Consider the following 22,848-nt stretch of genomic DNA (forward strand, 5'->3'; position numbering starts at 1 on the left):
TTTGTTGACAAATCTTTGTATTTTGCTATAGAAGTAAAAAGTTGTCACTTGAGCAAATGAATTATTTAGGAGGGAGAGTTAGAAAGGCCTGAAAAACCTGTATGTTTGAAGGAAAATGATGGGACTCTCAAAAAAAAAAAAAAATAATAGCCCAGAGAATTCTACAATGTGCAGTTCTGGTAATGCATCACCATCCAGTTGGGTGCAATCAAGGAATATGGGTTGGTTCAAGATTAGAATCATTTTTTTTTTTTTTTTTTGAGACAGAGTCTCGCTTTGTTGCCCAGGCTAGAGTGAGTGCCATGGCGTCAGCCTAGCTCACAGCAACCTCACACTCCTGGGCTCAAGCAATCCTACTGCTTCAGCCTCCCGAGTAGCTGGTACTACAGGCATGCGCCACCATGCCCGGCTAATTTTTTTTTATATATATATATTAGTTGGCCAATTAATTTCTTTCTATTTATAGTAGAGACGGGGTCTCACTCTTGTTCAGGCTGGTTTCCAATTCCTGACCTCGAGCAATCCGCCTGCCTCTGCCTCCCGGAGTGCTAGGATTACAGGCATGAGCCACCGTGCCCAGCCTAGAATCATATTTAATCACATAGCAGATAAAGAGGAAAACTCATCATAACTGATACAGAACAAACACTTGATAGAATTCAGCACTTATTTGTGATTTAAAAACAAACAACAAAAAACCTCCTAAAGATTTCATCTTCTACAGTTGTCTTTAAAAAAAAAAAGAAAAAAAAAAAAACCTCCTAAAGAAAGGAATAGAACCGAACTTTCCTAATCTGTTGAAGAGGACCTTTGCCTAGTATGCATTATTTTGAAGAGAAAAGGTTAGAAGCACTATCTTTATAAGACAGGATGGTCCACTATTGCCACTTCTCTTTTGCACTAGGATGTCCTAGCTTAGTTAGTAAGAAGAGAAAGTGAAATTAAAGGAATAAGTCTAGTGAATGGAAATAACAAAAATATCACTATTCTCAAATAATTTTTATGTGATTGTCTAGATAGACTACATTAAAGCGTCTATAGACAAATTATTGGAAACAAGGGATTGTTAGCAGGGTAGTGTGCTAATTGATATGAGATCAATTAAAATATTAATGACATTTTTATATGTCAGCAACAAAAGGAAAAATACTTTCAAAAAAGTCATACCAAAATGAGAAATGTTCTATTTAAACAAAATTACCTACCCCCATAAAATGCTGAAATAAAAAAACCAAAAAACAAATAAAAACCCCAGATGACCATATGCTTAAAATATGAAAATGTCAAGCTTACACCTCTAATCCTGGCTACTTGGGAGACCAAGGCTGAAGGAGGTTTGAGCCTAGGAGTTTGAAATCAGACTGGGCAACACAATAAGACCCCATCTCTAAAAATTTTTTTGAAAAAATTAACTGGATGTGGTGGTGAGTGCGTGTGGTTCCAGCTACTCAGGAGCCTGAGGTGGTTGGATTGCTTGAGCCCAGGAGTTTGAGGCTGTAGTGAGCTATGATCATACCACTGTACTCCACGGTGGGTAACAGAGAGAGACCCTGTCTCTTAAAAAAAAAAAGGACATGTCATTAAAGACAAAGAAAGCCTTTGGAAGTGTTCCAGATTAGAGAATACTAAAGAGACATGACAGCTACATACAATATTTAATCCTTGGTTGAATTCTATACTGGAGGGGGAAAAAAAGCTATAATGCATATAGACAATATTGGAACACAGAAATTAGATATGAGTGTTGTTATCTGTGTTAAATTTACTGGAGTTGAATATTGTATTGTGGCTATGTAAGCAAAGACTTCCATTCTTAAGAAATGCACTCTAGAAATTTTAGGGGTAAAGGGCCACAATATATGCAACATTTTCTCAATTTGTTCCGAAAGAATTTTATATATGTATATATTATATGTATATTTCAAAATACATTGCAGGGAGAGAATAATACAGCAAATAGGGTGAAATGTTAATAAGTGAATCTGGATAAGGTGTAAACAGTTTCTTTTTTTTAAATACCATTTCTACAGTTTTTCTCTAAGTTTAATATCTCTAAATAAAAAGTTTAAAATAATACGATTTACAATAGCAACAAGTATAATTCCAAACAAAGAGCTTTGCAACATTTTCTGTTTGTTTAATTTTTCTTTTTTAAATAATACTTTAAATTTTTAAAATGTTTAGACTTTATAACTGTAATTTCTGACACATTGCTAAGGATTAATTTTTAGAAATTTTTAAATTATTTTGATAGATTTTGGGGGTCTGAGTGATTCTTGGTTGTGTGGATGAATTGTATAGTGCTGATGTCTGGGCTTTTAGTGTACCCATCTCCTGAATAGTGTGCATTGTACCCAGTAGGCAGTTTTTCTTCCCTCACCATCACTCCCAACCCAGTTTTTCTTTTAACTTATCTTAAACTCTGGGCTGGGCATGGTGGCTCACACCTGTACTCTGGGAGGTTGAGGCGGGAGGATTGCTTGAGCTCAAGAGTTTGAGACCAGCCTGAGCAAGACGAGACCCCGCCTCTACTAAAAATAGAAAGAAATTAATTGGCCAACTAAAAATATATAGAAAAAATTATCTGGGCATGGTGGCGCATGCCTGTAATCCCAGCTACTTAGGAGGCTGAGGCAGGAGTGTAGCTTGAGCCCAGGAGTGTGAGGTTGCTGTGAGCTAGGCTGACGCCACGGGCACTCTAGCCCAAGCAACAGAGTGAGACTCTCTCTCTCTCTCTCAAAAAAAAAAAAAAAAGCAGTATAACTCATGTTAAACTCTAACACTGATTTGACTATCTCCTAAAGCAGGGGTGGCTTGGTAATGAGGAAGGGCTAAGGGAAATAGTTATGTGCAGTTACAAATTTTGACCTTTCATTATTATTATTATTATTATTTTTGAAGCAGGGTCTTGTTCTGTCACCTGTGCTAGAGTGCAGTGGCATCATCATAGCTCACTGCAACCCTCAAACTACTGGGCTTATGCAGTCCTCCTGCCTCAGCCTCCCGAGTAGCTGGGACTATGGGCAGGTGCCATCACACCCAGCTAATTTTTCTTTTTTTATTTTTAATTTAAAAACTTTCTCACTTTTCTTTTTTTCCTTTTTTTTGTCTTATTTTGAATACTTCTATCAGGTTATAATTTTTCTATTTTTTATAGAAACAGGGCCTGCTCTTGTGTAGGCTGGTCTTTATCTCCAGGCATCAAGCAGCCATCCTGCACTGGCCTATTAAAGTGCTAGGATTACAGGTATGAGCCCCTGTGCTTGGCCCCTTTCATTATTTTCATGCCTATAAGACATTAGTTCTTCTCAAAAGTTTTTCTTCTCAATAGTTTTTTTATTTGGTTAAAGATGTGAATCATAAAGAAAGATGCATCTATTATTTTATTTCTACCTAAAACTTAATAAATATGCACTCATTTGCCCATCGTGTTGTAGGGCAAAGCCTTTTCATTGAGTAAAGGTCCATACCTTGGATTCCTGCATTGTTTCTCTTTCGGAAACTGCACCCATCGACAATGCAGCATCTACCACTTTCACTTTCTTTTTTTTTGAAGTGGAGTGAGAATTAGGTCACTTGAAACAATATGAGCTAGAATCCTTCTTGATTTTTACAAATTCCTCTACCTCCTAACCTTTAACTGTTAACTCCCACATATCACCTCATTTGGGATCTTTTTTTTTTTTTTAAATATCATCTCATTTTTATTGGGGCTTTCCAAAGAATTCATCTTAAATTTTATAGAAATGATAACATTATTGTGTTCACAGTTCATCCATTTACATAATATTTAATTATATCTCAATGTCACAGTTGACATAAACTGGAGTGGAAATAAACACTGTTGACTTGCTAAGCTCAGAAATCAACTGATACTTTGATATAATAGAAATAGCCTACTTACTCTTGTGCGTGGGCATCAGTGATGTTTTTCAGAGAGAATGCAGAGTATCCCTTATCTAGTTAAGCTGAGGGTGATTAGGAGCTTTTGCTAAAGTAGGCCAGTAGGAATAAGTAGCAATAGGGGGCTGGCCAGTTTTGTTAAATGGCTTAATTATTAATTGTACTCAATGCTACAGAATAAATTTTGAGTCATTCAGGTTAATTAAGATTACAGCAAGGAATTGATTATTAGAAGGGATTACTAGCAAAAGGCAAATAGATATGTATAAAACGTTCATTTGATGCTCATCTACTATTGTTTGCCAGGTTTCTTTCCCACTCATTGTCATCAATTGTATTTGATAATTGTATCAGTCAAGATTCTATTACAGATGATAGATGCTGCTCTTGTTAACTCAAACAGAAAGGGATTTAATATTGCCAGTTAGGTGTTAGAGCATTGTTGAAGGTTGCAGGAGCAGGCTCTTGGCTGGGTCCCCAGGGATGTCTCGCAGAACACGATTTGCAGGAGGGGCTGTCAAGGGAACTGCTATCTTTGCTACAAATAGAAAACTGAAGCATCTGGGTCCAGAATCATACCACCTTGGCTGAAATCTGAGGAGCAGGAAGTTGCTGCATCTGTTTGTTTCATGAGCACACCATCTTAGTAATTATATAGGGATCAGGAACAGTGGCAGAACTATTACTTCAAAGCCATACTACCTCTGCTGAATCTTTAACAGCAAGAAGAATACCTTACAGGTTTCCATTTCTCTCTCCACTCTGCCCAGTTCTGAATTCAAGTCTCTTTAGACTGGAAGGATTTAATCATAGTTAGAATGTTTATTGTAATATAGATTTCAGCTCTCCAGACTCTGCAGTCTGTTGAACATGCAGACTCCTAAAACATCTACTGTATGACTTGCCTATAATGATTTAGGCTTGTTTTCTCTTCACCCTCCATACCTTTTTCTGGAGCTGTGCATTCTCTTGATTCTACTTTTCTCTCCTTATTGTCTTCCTTCTCACATTCTTTGTTTATGCAAAAGGCCGACAAGGGCAGCCACAGTCCCTCATGACATTCTCTCCATTCCCCAGTTCTGAGTTTCTGCAGGAGTGACTGAGCCGGCTCATGTCACTTGTAGTCTGTAGGATTGGCTGCCTGGACTCAACCCCTGTTGTTGGGAGAGCTTCTTGGAGGTGGGGCTTTTTCTGAATGATCTTATAATGGCCAAGGTATAGTTGATTCGCATGATTAGTGATAGTTAGATTCTATAAAGTCACCATGAACACTGAATTAGTAAATAATGAAACAATTGTTCCAGTGGAAATACAGGGTTAGGTTCCTGCCATCTTCTGGTCACAACATTTTCATCAACTGATCAACATATGGTTTTTGTTTTATGTGTGTGTTTCTGTTTAAAGACACCTTATTGAATATCTAATTGTTGATTTATTAACATCAAATGTTCAGCCAACAACACTGTAATCCGTGACTGAACAAAGCTTATGTAACACATTGTTAAAAAAATTATAAGCTATATCGTATCTTTCTTGTGCCTGGGGACACGAGACAATACTTCAGCCTTACACTTGGGGGTTTTTAAATATCTGAATCACCAACAAAAACCTAAAACATGCAAAAAACAGTAAATAAACTGCAGAAAGACAACTTATTTTCATTATGAGAACTGAAATAAAAGGATTTTTTTTTTTTTTTTCTGATACAGAGTCTTGCTCTGTCACCTGGGCTAGAGTGCCGTGGCATCAGCCTAGCTCACAGCAACCTCAAACTTGTGGACTCAAGTGATCTTCCTACCTCAGCCTCTAGAGTAGCTGGCATGTGCCACCACACCCAGCTAATTTTTTCTATTTTTAGTTACCTGGCTAATTTTTTCCCATTTGTTAGTAGAGACGAGGTCTCACTCTTGCTCAGGCTAGTCTCGAACTCCTGACCTCAAGCAATCCTCCTGCCTTGGCCTCCCCGAGTGCTAGGATTACAGGCATGAGCCAGGGTGCCCGGCCAAGAAGGCCCTTTTTGACCTCAGCTGGGAATGTGTACATCAGGGAATTAAATTTTTCATTGCTCTTGCATGTCTTTGATTGACCATGCAAGGGCCACAAGTACTGATTTGGAATTATAAATAAATATTAGTAGGTGAATTTACAAATATAGAATCCAGAAATAATAAAATTGATTATATTTTTCATAGAGTGAGGGTGAGAACATTTATTTATTTTCTTTTTCTTTTTTCATGGTACTTCAATGATTACAAAGATGAGAACATTTAAAAAGGAAATCATGGTGGAGAGTGTCGCCCAAAAGACTTTATAATGCAGTCTGCATGTGAGTTAAAAAGTGAAAGTTGGGTTTTGCCAGATAGGCAAGACTGAGGAAAGGATAAGCAAATTGTACAGTATTTGGGAATGTGAGTGTTAGAATCTTAGATTAGGCTTAGATCTCATCTTCAGCTCTTACTAACTTGGGGACCTTGGACAAGCATTTATTCTCCATCTTTAGTGAAATAGAGACATTCATGATCATTCTCTCAATGAAGTTACTATGAGATTTAAATAAGAGAATGCATATTAATGCACTCAGCAGATGTCTGGCTCACAGGAAGTATTCAGTAACGGCATACACGTGACACATATGTCTATGTGCTGCACAGCAAAGGAGGAAAATGGCTTGGCTCCCTTGGGAACGTCGAGTGGTTAGAATGAAGCAAAGGTTTCATTTATGCCAAATGGGTCTTTAAAGCTAGGTGGAAATGCAGGAGCTAGATCCATGGCTCCATAAAGGGATGGTATTGAGCTATTAAAGGGTTTCACAGAGGAATGACATGATCAGTTTTATTTTATTTTATTTTTTTTGTGTGTGTGTTTTTTTTTTACATGATCAGTTTTATGTCTAGAGAATTTGCTCTGTATTTTTTTTGAGACAGAGTATCACTCTGTTGCCCCAGCTAAAGTGCCATGGTGTCAGCCTAGCTTACAGCAACCTTAAACTCCTGGGCTCAAGCCATCTTCCTGCCTCAGCCTCCCAAGTAGCTGGGACTATAGGCATGCACTACCACGCCCGGTTCATTTTTTCTATATATTTTTAGTTGTCCAGCTAATTTCTTTCTATTTTTAGTAAAGATGGGGTGTCACTCTTGCTCAGGCTGGTCTCTAACTCCTGAGCTCAAGCGATCCTCCCACCTCTGCCTCCAAGAGTGCTAGGATTATAGGCGTTAGCCACCATATCTGGCCTGCTCTGTAATTTTGTAGATGTATGGAAGAGAATCAAAGAAGTTAAACTAAACATGGGGAAAAGCGCAAAGACTCTTGAGGCAGATGAGGAAAGGAAGGACCAGAGCTTGACTTAAGATAGTAACAGTTGGCATGGGGACTAGAGAATGGATATGGAAGATGCTCAGGAAGTTGAGTAGACAACAGTGGTCACTACTTAGGAGTGGAGAGTGAGAGAAGGTGGGTTTGGAATGGTACTGGGATTTTGATGTGGGCCTTGCAGTGGAGGGTGGGCTTGCTGTGTAGGAGATGTTTTCACTTCTCACTTCCCTCTCCATCTTTACCCTGTTAAAGGGTAGCTCCCACTGTTCTTGTTCCAATGGCTCCCCTGTGCTCTGTGCTGCCCTTTATTGCAGCACCTGGCCTATGGTATAATAACTACCTGTGTACTTGTTCCCTCTTGTACTTGTGAGCTCTTTGAGGATTAGCTCTGGCCAGTGCTGGCCACAAAGAGGCAAGCTAAACTGTGGGTGGATTGATGAACTAGGATCAAGACTATGGGATGGAGAGCAGACTTTGGAGGAAGATTTCTTTTTATCCTTGCTAAATTTCAGATCATTATTGACTCTGTACAGCTTAAGATTCATCTTCAGGTAGCTCATGCCTGTAATCTTAGCACTCTGGGAGGCTGAGGCCGAGGCCGAGGCGGGGGGGGCTGGGGGGGGATCGCTCAAGGTCAGGAGTTCGAAACCAGCCTGAGCAAGAGCGAGACCCTGTCTCTACTGAAAATACAAAGAAATTAATTGGCCAACTAAAAAAATATATATAAAAAGATTAATCTTCAAATGGCTGTGCCCAATATGCATTTAAATTTACTTGACTTGGATTCAGGGGTTAGAGGCCTGTGTTGCATATTTCTGAGGTATTGGTAAGGACAGTTGAGGCCAGCAGGGATGAAATCTCCCATAGTGTCTATGTCAGGTGGGAAGGGAAGACAACCAGAGAAAGAACCTTGCAGTGGATACCAATAGTGAAGGGGTTGGCTGAGGAGGAGAGGTTTGGAAAGGAGTTCCAGAGAGTAGAGTGATCATTAGAGGGGGAGTAGGAGATGCTATCCCACCTTCCACAAAAACCATGCTAAGTGAGGGTTTTTCCAGAGTAGTTACTAAGAGGACTAAAAACAACAATTTGAATGTAGCAACTAAAAACTGGCAACTTTTTCCAGAGTGATTTCAGTGCACTGGTGGAGACAGACATCAGATTGTAGTGGGGACGGGGATTGAGTAGAAGGTGAACTGAACAAAGTGAATCTAGGCTATGCTTTGTTGGAGTTTGTCTGGATGGGGTTGGGGAGAGAAGGCTGTAGCTTGGGTGAGTCTAGGAGGGGACATAGTATATAGGGAGCGTGTAAAAATTATTTGGGATAGATTTGATCATCTGTAGGCATTGGGGAAGAAGCTAATAGAAGAGATTTAATTTGCATGTCTTTGTTTTTCAAAGCCCGCTAGCAGATGTTACTACAGCCTGGCAATGTGTTAAATTCTTACATTTACATTCTTATTGGATCCTCATCACAGTGCAGTCGCATGGGTAGTGTTACCCCATTTTACTGATGGGGAAAGAGAGGCCTAACTTTCCTGAGGTCACACAGCTACTACATGGAGGAGGCATTTGGGTGGGACTAGAATCTAGTTCTGTCTGGCTCAAGGGTCTATTGCTTCTTTAACTGGCTGCCTCTTAAAGTGAGACAATCACAGTTTGAAAGAGAATTGTAAAATGATTTAGTTCAACTCCCATTGTGGTGGTAATTTTGTATAAAATGACCTCAGTTTGGCTGAGGTCTCTGCTGTGATGTAAATTTAGTTTAATTGCTGGAGTAACTGTCCTCTTCTGTTACAGTAACCTTTTGTTTACTCTGGTGCCTCAACCTAAATATTTCGGCATGTCCTAATTAATCAATATGGTCGCTAATCATTGTATTGTTAGAGATGAATGGAAACTTTCATTCATCAGGGGAAAGGATGATAGGATTTCTAACAAAACAAATTAGGTGGTTATTGTGTTGCAGATGGCACATGCCAAGACTGAATGTAAGTTTATCAGCATGTCCTCTCCCCCATTTTCTAATAGTTGCCTACTTAGTGGAAGCTAACTGGTGACAAAGGAACGCACATATTTAGCCATTGACCATTGCAAGTTCAAAGTAATAGTGCAGAGAGTCCAAGGGGGGTGAAAACCAGACTGTTGAATCTACAGGGTTCAGTGTCCTAATTTGTACCTTTTAAATGAGAACTTGTCTAATACATTCTCAGGTTAATAACAGTATAGATATGTTTTATTTTATTTTATTTTTAAAATATATTTTTAGTTGGCCAATTAATTTCTTTCTATTTTTAGTAGAGACAAGGTCTTGCTCTTGCTCAGGCTGGTCTTGAGCTCCTGACCTTGAGCCATCCGCCCGCCTCAGCCTCCCAGAGTGCTAGGATTACAGGTGTGAGCCACCATGCCCGGTTTTATTTTACATGTATATATATTATTATTATTATTATTATTATTTTGAGACAGAGTCTAGCTTTGTTGTCCAGGCTAGAGTGAGTGGTGTCAGCCTAGCTCACAGCAACCTCAAACTCCTGGGCTCAAGCAATCCTCTTGCCTCAGCCTCCCAAGTAGCTGGGACTACAGGCATGCACCACTATGTCCGGCTAATTTTTTTTTTTCTTTCTATATATATTAGTTGGCCAATTAATTTATTTCTATTTTTAGTAGAGACGGAGTCTCGCTCTTGCTCAGGCTGGTTTCAAACTCCTGACCTCAAGCAATCCGCCCGCCTCGGTCCTCCCAGAGTACTAGGATTACAGGCGTGAGCTACCACGCCCGGCCATATTTTATATGTATATACATATAAAACATAGTAATGACCTTTGGTCTAGTCGTGCTGTTGTTTTTTTTTTTATCTTATTTTTCCTCTTTTGTTACATTATTTTGCTTTTTTATGCAAATATCCAGTGACTAGTAGTTGATGCATATAGTTTTTTTTTTTTTTTAGAGACAGAGTCTCACTTCTGTTGCCCGGGCTAGAGTGCCGTGGTGTCAGCCTAGCTCACAGCAACCTCGAACTCCTGGGCTCAAGTAATCCTCCTGCTTCAGCCTCCCGAGTAGCTGGGACTACAGGCATGAGCCACCATGCTCGGATAATTTTTTCTATATATTTTTCGTTGGCCAATTAATTTCTTTCTATTTATAGTAGAGACGGGGTCTCACTCTTGCTTAGGCTGGTCACAAACTCCTGACCTTGAGCGATCCTCCTGCCTCCCAGAGTGCTAGGATTATAGGCTTGAGCCACCATGCCCGGCGGATGCTTATAGTTTTTATTCATCTGTATCATCAGTCTCTTTCCCTCTGTAACAGCTTCTTGTCCTCACCTCTAACTGCTCCCCATTGGCTTTTGGAATGTAGACTGTCCCACCTTCAGGATCTGGCATAGTGCTTTCTTGTGTCAATATTCAACTTGTTCCTGTTCCTGTTCTATTTACTGAAAACTGTTAGATTTAATGACTTGGCTTAGCTTCAGATTTACTTTTTTAGGTAAGAATGATTAACAGGTGGTGGTGTATGTTTCCTTTGTATCATATCGTGTCTGATTATTTCACTGTAATGAGCCTGATTCCTGCATTGTAGAGCTTAATATTAACTTGTGACCTCATGATTTTAGCATCCATTGATGATGGTCCTGTAGATTCTTTATTTTACTAGCGACTATAAAAATGGTGCTCTTATATTATAGTTCTGTTAATTCTTCATTTAGTAGTTGGAAATTTTCTGAAAAGAACTTTATGCCATCAGCTCTTTGCTTAGCTTAAAATACCATTTGTTCAGGAATGGCAAGTTAAGGGCTTGATTCTTTCCCTTTATTTATAAATCTGTAGAGCAATATGTTGATACATTCTGATGGTGACTGATGCTTTTTAACAAAGAATATTATAGACTTATAGATTTAAAAATAGTAGTGTGTATTATTTTATTGTACTTATTTTATTGTGGACTCATGGTTTCTTGTTTTATTTAATTGATGATAGTTTATTACTGTCTTTATTTATTTATTTATTTGAGACAGAGTCTCACTTTGTTGCCTCAGCTAGAGAGCCATGGCGTCAGCCTAGCTAACAGCAACCTCAGACTCCTGGGCTCAAGCAATCCTTCTGCCTCAGCCTCCCGAGTAGCTGGGACTACAGGCATGTGCCACCATGCCTGGATACTTTTTTTAATGTATTTTTAGTTGGCCAGTTAATTTCTTTCTATTTTTAGTAGAGATGGGGTCTCCCTCTTGCTGAGGCTGGTCTTTAACTCCTGAACTCAAAGGATCCGCCCACCTCAGCCTCCCAGAGTGCTAGGATTACAGGCATGAGCCACGGCTTGGCCCATTACTTATTTTGATGGTAAATTTTCCCCAGATTTAGCTAGTGGAAACCCCTTCAAGTTGGATTGTTTGTCCTTTAGTCATTTCTCCATTGTGTTTTGAGCATTTGTGTAGTTTCTGGTACAATAAGATATTCCAGGCTTACCTTTTACCTTCTGTTCTCCAGCCCTGGAGTCAGTCTTTTATTCAAGAAGCCCTGGTTCCTTTAAGTAGAGAATGGTATTTAAAAACCAAGATTTGAGAGCTCCTGTAACTGGCCCCATTGAACAAATTTCAATGACCCCTATGTCGTCCTCTCCCTTAACTACTTGACCTTTTGAGTTGTTTCTTAGAAATGGTGGATTTTCTGCAAGACAAAGGAGCTGAGAATCTGAAAGCCCTGGTACAAATTTCCTGACCCAAGATTCACCACCCCCCATAACTTGTCCCCTATGCTGTAGCCCCTGGTTAGTTTCACCACAATGGGCCTGCAACGTGCCTCAAGGCATGTAGCCCCTCCTTTAAAATCCCATGATCTTTGTCAGAGCTTCTCCTGTTCTCTGGACAAGCCTTCTGTGGTATTAAAAATTCCTTTCTTCCTTAGAAAGCCTCATTGTCTCAATAATTGGATCTTTCTGCAATGAGCAACTGGACCTAGACCCAAAACCTCTTGTGGTTTCCACAACACTCATTGCTATTGGAGTGTTACTGCTCCCAAGGCCTCTCAAGTGGGCAGAGCTAAGGAATTTTCTATGTATACATATACATGTGTTACAAATATACATATGCACATGCACACGTATGCATGCACACGTATACATGCACACATATGCACACACACTGTGACTTTACACCAATACCTCCAGTTCCAATACAGCACCACAGGTTAACTCATTTCTTCCCTCTCTGTAGTTGTACACTCCTTTCTCTGACATGAAGAACTTGGCTCTCATTGTAAGCCTTTATGTAGTCAGTCTCCCATTGCTGCCACCATAGTTGCATGGATATCCTCTTCACTGCAGCCAGGTTCCAACACCCTGGATTGGGCCACCATGAGTATCTCCTCTAACCCAAAGTTCCTATGTCCTTTTGGCATGACATCATGGGCTCTTCTGTCCCAGACCTATCTCCCTGAATTCATGTTTCCATTCCTACTTGTGGTTTCTGCAGGCTGGTGGAACAAGATGGAATAGAGATCTGAATGTGGGACCAAAAAATTTAAAAAAAAGTGCCTGGACCTGTGGGAGAGAAATGAGGCCTGGCTCAGGCAAGAAGAGTCAACAGGCTAAGGGCTTTTCGTTGTGGTGTTGCTTTCTTAGGGCCCAGGCCTGTGGGGACCTGTGATGACAGGAAAGGGCAGCCTTTAAAGCCCTGTGTGATTCAGTACCTGGACAGTGTGCTAATGGCCCTTTTCCTCCCAAGCCTAGAACCATCTGAGAGAGATGAAGTTACGTGGAAGGTTAGAGTATTATGAGCTTTACTATCAATAAAGCTAAGATTGGAGAATGTGGTCTTCTACTTCTTTCCCTCCAGTCTAGCCCCTGATGCCTTTATTAGTTTCCTAGGGCTGCTGTAACAATTACCACAAACTTGGATGGCTTAAAATAAGAGAAATTTATTCTCTCACAGTTCTGGAGGCGAGAAGGCCAAAATCAGAGTATCAGCAGGGCTATGCTTTCTCTGAAGGATCCAGGGAAAAATCTGTTCTATCCGTTTCTCTTAGCTTGTGTTTGCCAGCAATCCTTGGCATTCCTTGGCTTACCACAGCATGACTGCAGTATCTGCCTCCATCCTTACATGGTGCTCTTTCTTTGTGTCTGGTCTCTTCTTAAAAGGACACCAGTCACATTGGATTAAGGCCCACCCTAAATGAATGAGACTTCATCTTGATTACATCTGCAAAGACCCTGTTTCCAAATAAGGTGATATTCACTGGTAGTGGGGGTTAGGTTTCAATATTTCATTTTGGGAGATACAAGTCAACCCATTACAGTGCTCAACCACGCAGGGGCTTGCTTGGCTCACCGTGAGGTCAAACCTAGTGAGCTGCAAAGTTGGAACTAAAAGGCTGGACATCCATCTGTCTCAGGCAGGGCCCAGGTTCATTCTTTTTTTAGTCTAATGCATTATCTGCTAAACTCGTGAGTGCTATTATCTCCCAGGGGTTGTGCTTTATAGTAGATCTTAGAATTGTTCTCTTTAGAGGTATAATAGTTATTAATAGTAGTGTAGATCAGTTCCATGGCAGGCCTTATTTTTTTCTTTCTTTTTTTTTTTAAGAGACAGAGTTTCCCTCTGTAGTCTCGATTGTAGTGCAGTGGCCCTGTGGCCTGATCATAGCTCACTGCAGCTGTGAGTTCCTGGGGTCAAGCGATCCTTCCACCTCAGCCTCCTGAGTGGCCAGGACTATAAGTGTGTGCTACTACGCTCAGCTAATGTTTAATTTTTTTTGTAGAGGCAGGGTCTTGCTACGTTGCCCAGGCTGGTTTCAAACTCCTCAAGCTATTCTCTCACTTCGGCCTCCCAAAGTGCTGGGACTATGGGTGTGAGCCATTGTGCTTGGCGTGACAGGACTTGTTGAAGAAACCAATACTCACATGATGAGAACCATCAATTTTTAACTCACAGAAGTTGTTTAAATAAGAGAATACAAATCAGAAATACAGGATACAAGGAAAGCAATATAGCATATAACGTTGTATTTGGCAAGAAAGCACCAGCCTCAGTTTCTTTTTTATTACCAAATGTATTATCATTAGAATGTGAAGTCTAGATTTTTTTCCTTTATGATCATGTAAAAACTTTCAAAAATGAAGATGGGAGGGAACTATATAAGTATGAATTGGTGCTGGAATTTTCTTCACTTAATGGAAAAGATTTTTAGCTCATTAAAAAAATTCTTAGGTTACTTGCTATAAATATGGTTATTTGCTGTAGGTGGTCTCAAATACTTAAGGCCAGCTCCGTAGAAGCAAAGTAACAAAGTTAGCATCAGAGATGTTGTTATTCACTTTGGGGACTTAGTCTCAAAAGAAGGGTAGCATTTGAAAAAATGATTATTGCATCACCTTCAGCTAAAAATAATGGTTTGCTTGTTGCAAAATATAACAGGAAACATTAGGAAATGCTTCCATTGTTTCCCAGAAACATTACTGCAAGAGCATTTGAAACTTATATTTCTTCTTGGCTCAGAGAAATAAAGGTAAAAGAGAAAGAGGAGGGGCTGGGAATTTAATTGTATTAGTATGATTTAAGTTTAATAATGACTGATGTGAACTAGAAAGAACTCAGCAGAAACTTTATACATTTTAAGGGTAAAGAATATAAGTAGGCAACCAAAAAAAAAAAAAAAAGAAATGAAAAGGGTTATGTGTGTTCAAAAATGATCTATGTTACTAATAATCAAAGAAATGAAACTCTTGTTTTTAAAATCTAACATTTGGACCCCAGAGCACTTGCAGAGTTCCAGGTCAAGACCAAAAGGAAATGAAACTTCACCCTAGACATTTTTTGCCTACCATATTGGCAAAAATTTAGGTGGTGGGGTCAAAGTTAAGGTTTTAGATACTTTAATACATTTAAAAATTTATGAGAATCATGTATTAACTTTATAGATTGAGAAAGGTCTAAAACCTAAGCTAACTAGGTCTTTAATATATGTACCTGATTTGTAGGTAGAATTAGTTTTGTGTAATCAAGGGATTAGTGATGCTAGGAAGGGGCAAAGTATATTTCCCAGACCAATTAGCAAACTAGGTCAAGGGCTGAGGTTTGATACCAATTTGCTGCATGTCTTAGCGGTCTCCGTGCCTCAGTTTCTTGTCAGAGCCATTGTTCTGTAGCTTAGACCAGACATTTTGATTCTTGTTTCTCTCACTTCTGTCAGGAATTTTGTTCAGAATATATCTGCAATCTGCCCACCTCTCTTTGCCTACCACGGAGCCATGCCACCATCTCATCTTGCTCGGGTTAGTGCACATTGCCTCCTTGCTGATCTCCCTGCTTGCAGCCTTGTACTCTTAGACACAAGAGCCAGAATGAGATTGTTTTTTTTTTTTTTGAGATAGGGAGAGTCTCACTCTGTTGCCCGGGCTAGAGTGCTATGTCGTGAGTCCAGCTCACAGCAACCTGGGCTCAAGTGATCCTTCTGCCTCAGCCTCCCGAGTAGCTGGGACTACAGGCATGTGCCACCATGCCCGGCTAATTTTTTCTATTTTAGTTGCCCAGCTAATTGCTTTCTGTTTTTAGTAGAGACGGGGTTTCTTTCTTGCTCAGGCTGGTCTTGAACTCTTGATCTCAAGCAATTCTCCCGCCTTGGCCTCCCTGAGTACTAGTACAGGTGGAAGCTACTAAGCCCAGCCCAGAATGAGATTTTCAAAGTGTGAGCCAGCTCACTTCGCTGCATCAGATTGTCCAGAAGGGTGGTAGTGTCATCTCTTTGGATGGAAATGAATGTTTGAGTATGAAGAACTGGATACCAAGAAACGGGGGAGGCTTCGATCACTTCTCATGTCATTCAGAGTAAATGCCAAACTCCTTTACTCCTCAGCCTCACCCTTCACCATTCTTCTTCATGCTCACTGAGTGGGAGCTAGACTTACCTCCTTGCTTTTCTTGCAGAGCTCAAGAGGCTCCTTCCTTGCTGTTGCCTCAGACCCAAATGCTCGTTTCCATGTGTCTGTATGATTACTTCCCTCTTCAGGTGTCTGCTTACCTGCAGTACCTTCCTTCGCCTGCCCTGTATGCAACAGCAGGCCTGCCCCTTGCACTCTGTCTGCCTTACCCTGGGTTCTTCGTGGCACATACTACTCACTTATGGTGTGTTTCACTCCATTAGCATTGGGACTTTGTTTCATTCTCTGATGAATACCTGCCCAGCTCTTAGGCATTAGATAACTATTTGTTGAATAACTGGCTGGACTTTCAATTTCTTCTTTAGTGGCTTATTCCTCTGCCTAGAGAAATCCTCAGGCCACCCTTGTTCTTGGCTCAGGAAAAAGGAACGCTGCCTTCTGTGTACCAAATGTTTCTAAAACGGTGATATGTGGGCTTCCCTTTTCTCACTGCTCAGATTTTTCTATCCTAATATTCTTTACCAGTCATGCAAATGAATCTGTTTTCTAAGTAACTTTACCGTGTTTGGGACCACTTCTTTCCTTTTCCTGAATTTGTTATCATTTTATGTAAATATGTTAGCACTTGGCACTTATTCCTTCATTCAGCTGGCAAATAATTATTGCAGCAGATATTGTGAGCCAGGCTGGGTGCCAGACTTAAAGAGATGGTGAGTCTGCCTTTCCCTGGAGGACTTGATGGCTCAGTGGGTGGTCGGAAGTGCCAGCAGTTGGGATAGGCAGTAATGAGGAATGCAAAGAGGGAGACAGGAACACAGGGATGGTTCACCCGGGCCTCTTCCAGAGGGTTGGGAAATCTCAAGGGTGGGCAGGAGTTTGCTAGGTGAGGAGGAAGCAGGCATAGGCCACTCCAATAACTTGTGCAAAGGCACAGAGAACTTTACTTGTGTGCAGAGGCACAAAGCAATGAGTATTATTGGAGCACAAACTACAATGCAGGCAATGATGGTGGACGAGGCCACAATAGTTGGGCTTGGGCCGGACCCAGATGCCTGTAAGGGACCATGTGGTTACTGGTTACTGTATATAGAGAGACTTCTGTAGTACAGCCCATGGCTTTGGGCTTGTGCTCCTGTGTACGTGTGAAGGGAGGCGGCTAAGGGGGTATCCTAGAAGCTTTTTTTTCTTTGCATGCCCACTTCCTGAGGCAGGGAGAATCTAGAATATTTCCTGCCATGTATTAATATATCTCTGTGCAGATTATTTTCTCATTTGGATTATAAACTCCTAAAGGGTGGTGGGGTTTACTTTTTATGTTCCTCATCACCCCTGGCATTGTGGAATGGATACTAATTTAAGCTTTCTTTAACAAAATGATGACCATGTTGCTATCTTTAGCCCTGCTCTGTTTTCACCTCTTATTAACTCATAACATGTTTTCTCCTTTTATCCACCCCATCTCTCACTTCTCAATTTACTTTCTGTCAGGCAAAATAAATTTATTGAAAAAAAAAAGGGTAGGGGGAGGCCGGGTGGCTCACGCCTGTAATCCTAGCACTCTGAGAGGCTGAGGTGCGTGGATCGCTTAAGGTCAGGAGTTTGAAACCAGCCTGAGAAAGATCAAGACCCCGTCTCTACTAAAAATAGAAAGAAATTAATTGACCAACTAAAAATATATAGAAAAAATGAGCCAGGTGTGGTGGTGAATGCCTGTAGTCCCAGCTACTTGGGAGGCTGAGGCAGGAGGATTGCTTGAGTCCAGGAGTTTGAGGTTGCTGTGAGCTAGGCTGATGCCACGGCACTCTAGCCCGGGCAACAGAGTGAGATGAGACTCTGTCTCCAAAAAAAAAAAAAAAAAAAAATTGTTCTGGGAGGATTTGTTGTCTGAGCTTCTGAGCTGTCAGAGGCCAGGTCCTAATCAACCTGGAAGTGGGCTGAGGCAGTCTCTCTAGTGCGTGCTGCCTCACCTTTGCGTTCCCTATGCCTTTCACTTGCTGAAGTACATTTTTGTTGAAGGAATCATCTTGTTGATTGACAGAAAGATTAAGTCCAAGTTTTCATAGCAAAACCTATTGCCAACTTTTCTTCCTTAATCTCTTGTAATCTTTGCTTTCTAAGCTTCAGACACATTAAACTTCCTTCACTCCTGCAATACTTCCAAATATTTCCACTGTGGAATGTTCTTTCTTTCATCTGGCCAACTCCTACACCTTCTTATAACTCTTAACTCCTCCTCTTTCTGGGGAAGTGATTTCTGACTAACCCAGGTGGAGTTAGTTTTTTCTTCCTATGTATGTATATTTTTGTAGTGAAGTCTGTGTATATTTTTGTAGTGAAGTTTGTTCAGCCTCTGGACAGTGAGCTTGGAAGGTGAAGACAAACCTCAGCCCTCTCTGTGTTTCCAGTACTTTAGCCTGATGCCTGACTATTCTGCTGAATGAATGATTTGTAAATTATTATAGCAAAGTATGTTATGACAATCTGGAAGCACACCTGAGCAAACTCTGTTCTAGGGATGTTCACTAGTGTTCACCTACACTAGGCCTTTATGCAGGTGCGCGTGTGTGTCTGTTCAGAAGTGGTACACAGGGGCAGCATCTTGTAAACTTCCAAAGGTAGAAAACTCATTTTTACTTGGGAGAATTCTGAGGAGGCCAGCAGTACAGTCAGGACAGTGAGTCAATGCCAGTAATAGGAACTTGGCAGGAGGAGTGGTTAGAGGCCCTTCTTTTTTCAGGAGTCCAGAGAGAGGTGAGGGAGTCTCCCTAGGAGTGGTAGAAGGGAATAGAAAGTCACTAGAGAAAAGAGTTCCTGCTGGAGAGCCAGCCATTTGGGAGAAGTGACCACTGACCCTAATAATTTGGTATGATAACTGTATTGTCTTCATTGCAGAGACTGTCCTAGCTGTCATGGAGGTGGTCGAGGCGGAGAGTCCTCTGAACCCCAGCTGTAAGATAATGACCTTCAGACCCTCCATGGAGGAGTTCCGGGAGTTCAACAAATACCTTGCATATATGGAGTCTAAAGGAGCCCATCGAGCAGGACTTGCAAAGGTGATTATCCTCAGATCCTTTAAATAAAAATGATCAGTTGGCATTTAAATTATGCTCTTAGTCATCATGATGTGAGATATTGGCTTTTCCAAAGGAAGATATTTGCAAAATCTTTGTTCTTTTTAATACATGTGGAAATTAGATTTTTTTCAAAGAATAATTTTTTTTCTTCTACCTATATTAGTTTGTATTCTGGGCCATGGACCAGGTGAGCGTTGGGCAAGCTAGTGAGCAAGTGAAGCTTTATCTGTATTTACAGCCACTCTCAATTGCTTGCATCACCACATAAGCTCCACCTCCTGTCCAATCAACAGTGTCGTTAGATTCTCACAGGAGTGTGAACCCTACTGCAAACTGTGCATGTGAGGGATTTAGGTTGTGCATTCCTTATCGGAATCTAATGCCTGATGACCTGAGGTGGAGCTGAGGTGGTGATGCCAGTGCTGGGGAGCGGCTGCAATACAGATTATCATTAGCTCAGAGGTTTGACTGCACAATAAATGTAATGCACTTAAATCATCCTGAAACTATCTGCATCCCTAGGGAAAAATTGTCTTCTATGAAACCGGTCCCTGGTGCCAAAAAGGTTGGAGACCACTGTTTTTTTTTCTCTAAAGCAAGGGTGGCAAATAGAAGCCAAAGAGATCCATGTATGGGTTACAGAGGTGTGAGAGTATTCTAGTTTTCATCAGTTTCTCATACCTGAAGCTTGGTAACTACTCCCCTTCTTCTCTTCTTTCCTCCTCTTTTCCTTTTATGTTTTTCTTTTCCTTGTTTTTCATTGTTTTGATAGAACAGGTTTATTGAGGTATAATTTACATACCATACAATACACTCATTTAACATGTGCAATTCATTGGTTTTTAGTATATTCACAGAGTTGTGCAACCATCACCTCTTTTGAATTCCAAAACATTTTCATCACCTCAGAAGGAAAACTGCATTCATTAAGCAGTCATTCCCCATTCCCTGCCATCCCCCCAGCCCTAGGCAACCATAGTTGTACGTTTTCTCTCTCTAGTTTGCCTTTTCTGTTTTCTTTTTAGTTATTTGTTCACCAAATGTGGAGAGTGCCTACTATGTGCTAGGCACTGTGCCAGGTGCTAGGGGGATAGAACAGATGAAGTTCCTGCCATTATGGAGCTTACATTCCAGTGTTAGCACTTTAGGATGATGATAAGGACATTTATGCAGAGACCTAAAGGATGAAAAGAAACCAGCCTTCTTTTTTTTTTTTTTTTTTTTTTTTTTTTGAGACAGAGTCTCGCTTTGTTGCCCAGGCTAGAGTGAGTGCCGTGGCATCAGCCTAGCTCACGGCAACCTCAAACTCCGGGGCTCAAGCAAGCCTCCTGCCTCAGCCTCCCAAGTAGCTGGGACTACAGGCATGCACCACCATACCCACCTAATTTTTTCTATATATATTAGTTGGCCAATTAATTTCTTTCTATTTATAGTAGAGACGGGGTCTCGCTCTTGCTCAGGCTGGTTTCGAACTCCTGACCTCGAGTAATCGGCACGCCACAGCCTCCCAGAGTGCTAGGATTACAGACGTGAGCCACCGAGCCTGGCTGAAACCAGCCTTTTCAAGATGCAGGAACAGAAAGAATAGTCTGGAGGCCTGAAGGCTGACCTGGACTTCATGTGTGAGAGACCGAGGAGGTGGTCAGTGGAGTTGGGGTTCCGTGAACAGGGGGAAGAGGGTTGGAATTAAGATGAAGACTGGGCCGGATGGTATTGGGCTTGTCTGGCCATACATCGTAAGGCATTGGGGGTTTTATTCTGAGTGTAGTGGGAGAGAAAGAACTAGTAGTTGGTGGCTATTTGTTTATTTCTTTTTCTATTTTTGTGACATTATTTTGAAAAGATCACACTGACTTCTGTGTGAAGAAAAAAATCTGATGTTTGGGGGAGAATATAAGTAGGGTGTCTTGACAGGGGTAGTTGTGTGTATCTAGTGAGGAGCTGATGGTGGCCCAGATCAGTGAAGGGGAGAGTAGTTGCCTTTGTGTTTGAAAATATTCATCTTTTCTTATTTTTATAGGTGTCAGATAATATTCTTAAAAAAAATGATGCTGGTTACTTAAGAACTTTGGGTTTAAATGATATCCTCAGAGTCATAGGGGTGGCCAGTAAAATGCTGAGGACTGCATTGCACATTTGGACACATAGATCCAAACTCAGAGCTTTCAAAGAAAGATCGTCTATATAATTCATCCTCTGACCTGCAACCTGAGATGGTTTGTGTGTCCCTTCTATAATGGAAATCTATTATAATTTAAAAATTTCTCTTGGAAGAGTATATTTTATTGCACTTATTTTAATTTATGATTGTTCTAAATGTTAAATTTATAATCTGGGTTTCTGTTGACTTGTCAATATCACAACATAAATCCCTGAGTCCTGACAGAGTGTGCTGCCAGGCTGAACCACTTAAGTGTGCCTGTGTTAAAGGGTTTTCCTTCAAGTTCCCATCTCTGCTGTGAAGGTCATATAGTATAGAGAGCAGGCTGTAGTTCAGGAGAGAACTTAGAACCACAGGGACTGGTGTTCAAGTCCTCCTGCAAATGGACCTGATGCCACTTGTAACTCAATTCTTCACTGTCTCTGGTATGTTTCTTGAGGCCTGTAATTTTGTTATGTATCCTGTTAAGATTCAAGTCCTTCCTAGAAAAGCTTTAAAATTTGGAGATATTGAGTTAATTAGGGGTGGATGAGAGATTAAAAAAAAAAGGAACATAAAGAGAAAACACAGAATGTAAAGGTTTTTAATGAATTTTCAGAGGAGGTATCTTTGTTTAAATTTTTTATTGGGTTAGTTCTTTAAAGATCTCAGTTTTGGAATCTCAACACCTACAGATTGTTGTTGGGGAGAAAAAGCATTCTTTAGTTGAAGATAATGTATTATTTCAGAATCATTTAACAGACATAATTTTGGTCATGAACTTGTAATGGGCTAGCAAAGATTTGGGCTTTATGTAAGCAGAAGTTGGGGATGATTGTCTCTTGTCTTCTCAGGGTTCTGAATGCAGTCCTTTGTCCTGTTTTCTCCCCCTTTTGTTTCTTGAAAACATATACTATGTTCCCCTGAGATTAGGTGAATGTCCTGTGGTAGGGTAGCATGTTTAGTAACTTTAGAGGAGGGAGCAGCAGGCTCCCTCACAAGGGAGCTGCGCATACATAGAGTACACCTGTGCTGCTGTCCGCATTATGTAACAGAATAAAGGTAATGGGAATTACAATTACAAAACACACCTGAGTCCAGATTCACCCTTTTTTCCCTCCCACTCTCCCCTGTTTTTTTAAAAGTGAGACTCATTGAGAAAGTTGGAGACATTCATTTATTTAATCCTATGACAATTTCCTATTAATACCAGGAATACAGTGAACTGTTTGTTTCTAGTAATTTTCGTCACTTATGTCAAGTTACAAAAGCTCAGTTTTATCTACTTTCCCTTTTGTTGTGAAAGTTGTAGTAATAGCGAATGTATAAAACTGCACCGAATCAAATCATATTGTAAGAATCAAGCCTGCATCAAGGTAGCTGGTTTGCTTTTGAGACTACCTTAGGAAATATATCTTCCCATGAGGTTCTTTGTTAATGCACTATTGACAACATTTAATGAATTGGCCTTCCTTTATGATTTGAGGAAATTGGTTGAGTAGTTCTAATAGTAGTGACTTTGGTCTGTGATTTTAGTCTGTCTTGCTTTTT

General features: G+C 40.5%; 1 protein-coding gene across 4 annotated transcripts in view; it reads left to right on the top strand.

The window, feature by feature from the left end:
• KDM4C (lysine demethylase 4C) overlaps positions 1-22,848 on the top strand; it is a 367,466-nt gene that overhangs the window by 18,717 nt on the left and 325,901 nt on the right. For 3 of the 4 annotated variants that reach the window (XM_012738388.2, XM_076008693.1, XM_012738394.3), the window contains exon 2: positions 18,976-19,136. In XM_012738388.2, coding sequence (XP_012593842.1) covers positions 18,993-19,136 — 144 coding nt within the window. In that variant the 5' untranslated portion in view covers positions 18,976-18,992. Of the gene's footprint in view, positions 1-18,970; positions 19,137-22,848 lie in introns of those variants that run through there. The other variant, XM_076008692.1, reaches the window with a different exon arrangement.

The sequence above is a fragment of the Microcebus murinus genome, chromosome 12, assembly GCF_040939455.1.
Source record: "Microcebus murinus isolate Inina chromosome 12, M.murinus_Inina_mat1.0, whole genome shotgun sequence".
Taxonomy (NCBI): Eukaryota; Metazoa; Chordata; class Mammalia; order Primates; family Cheirogaleidae; genus Microcebus; species Microcebus murinus.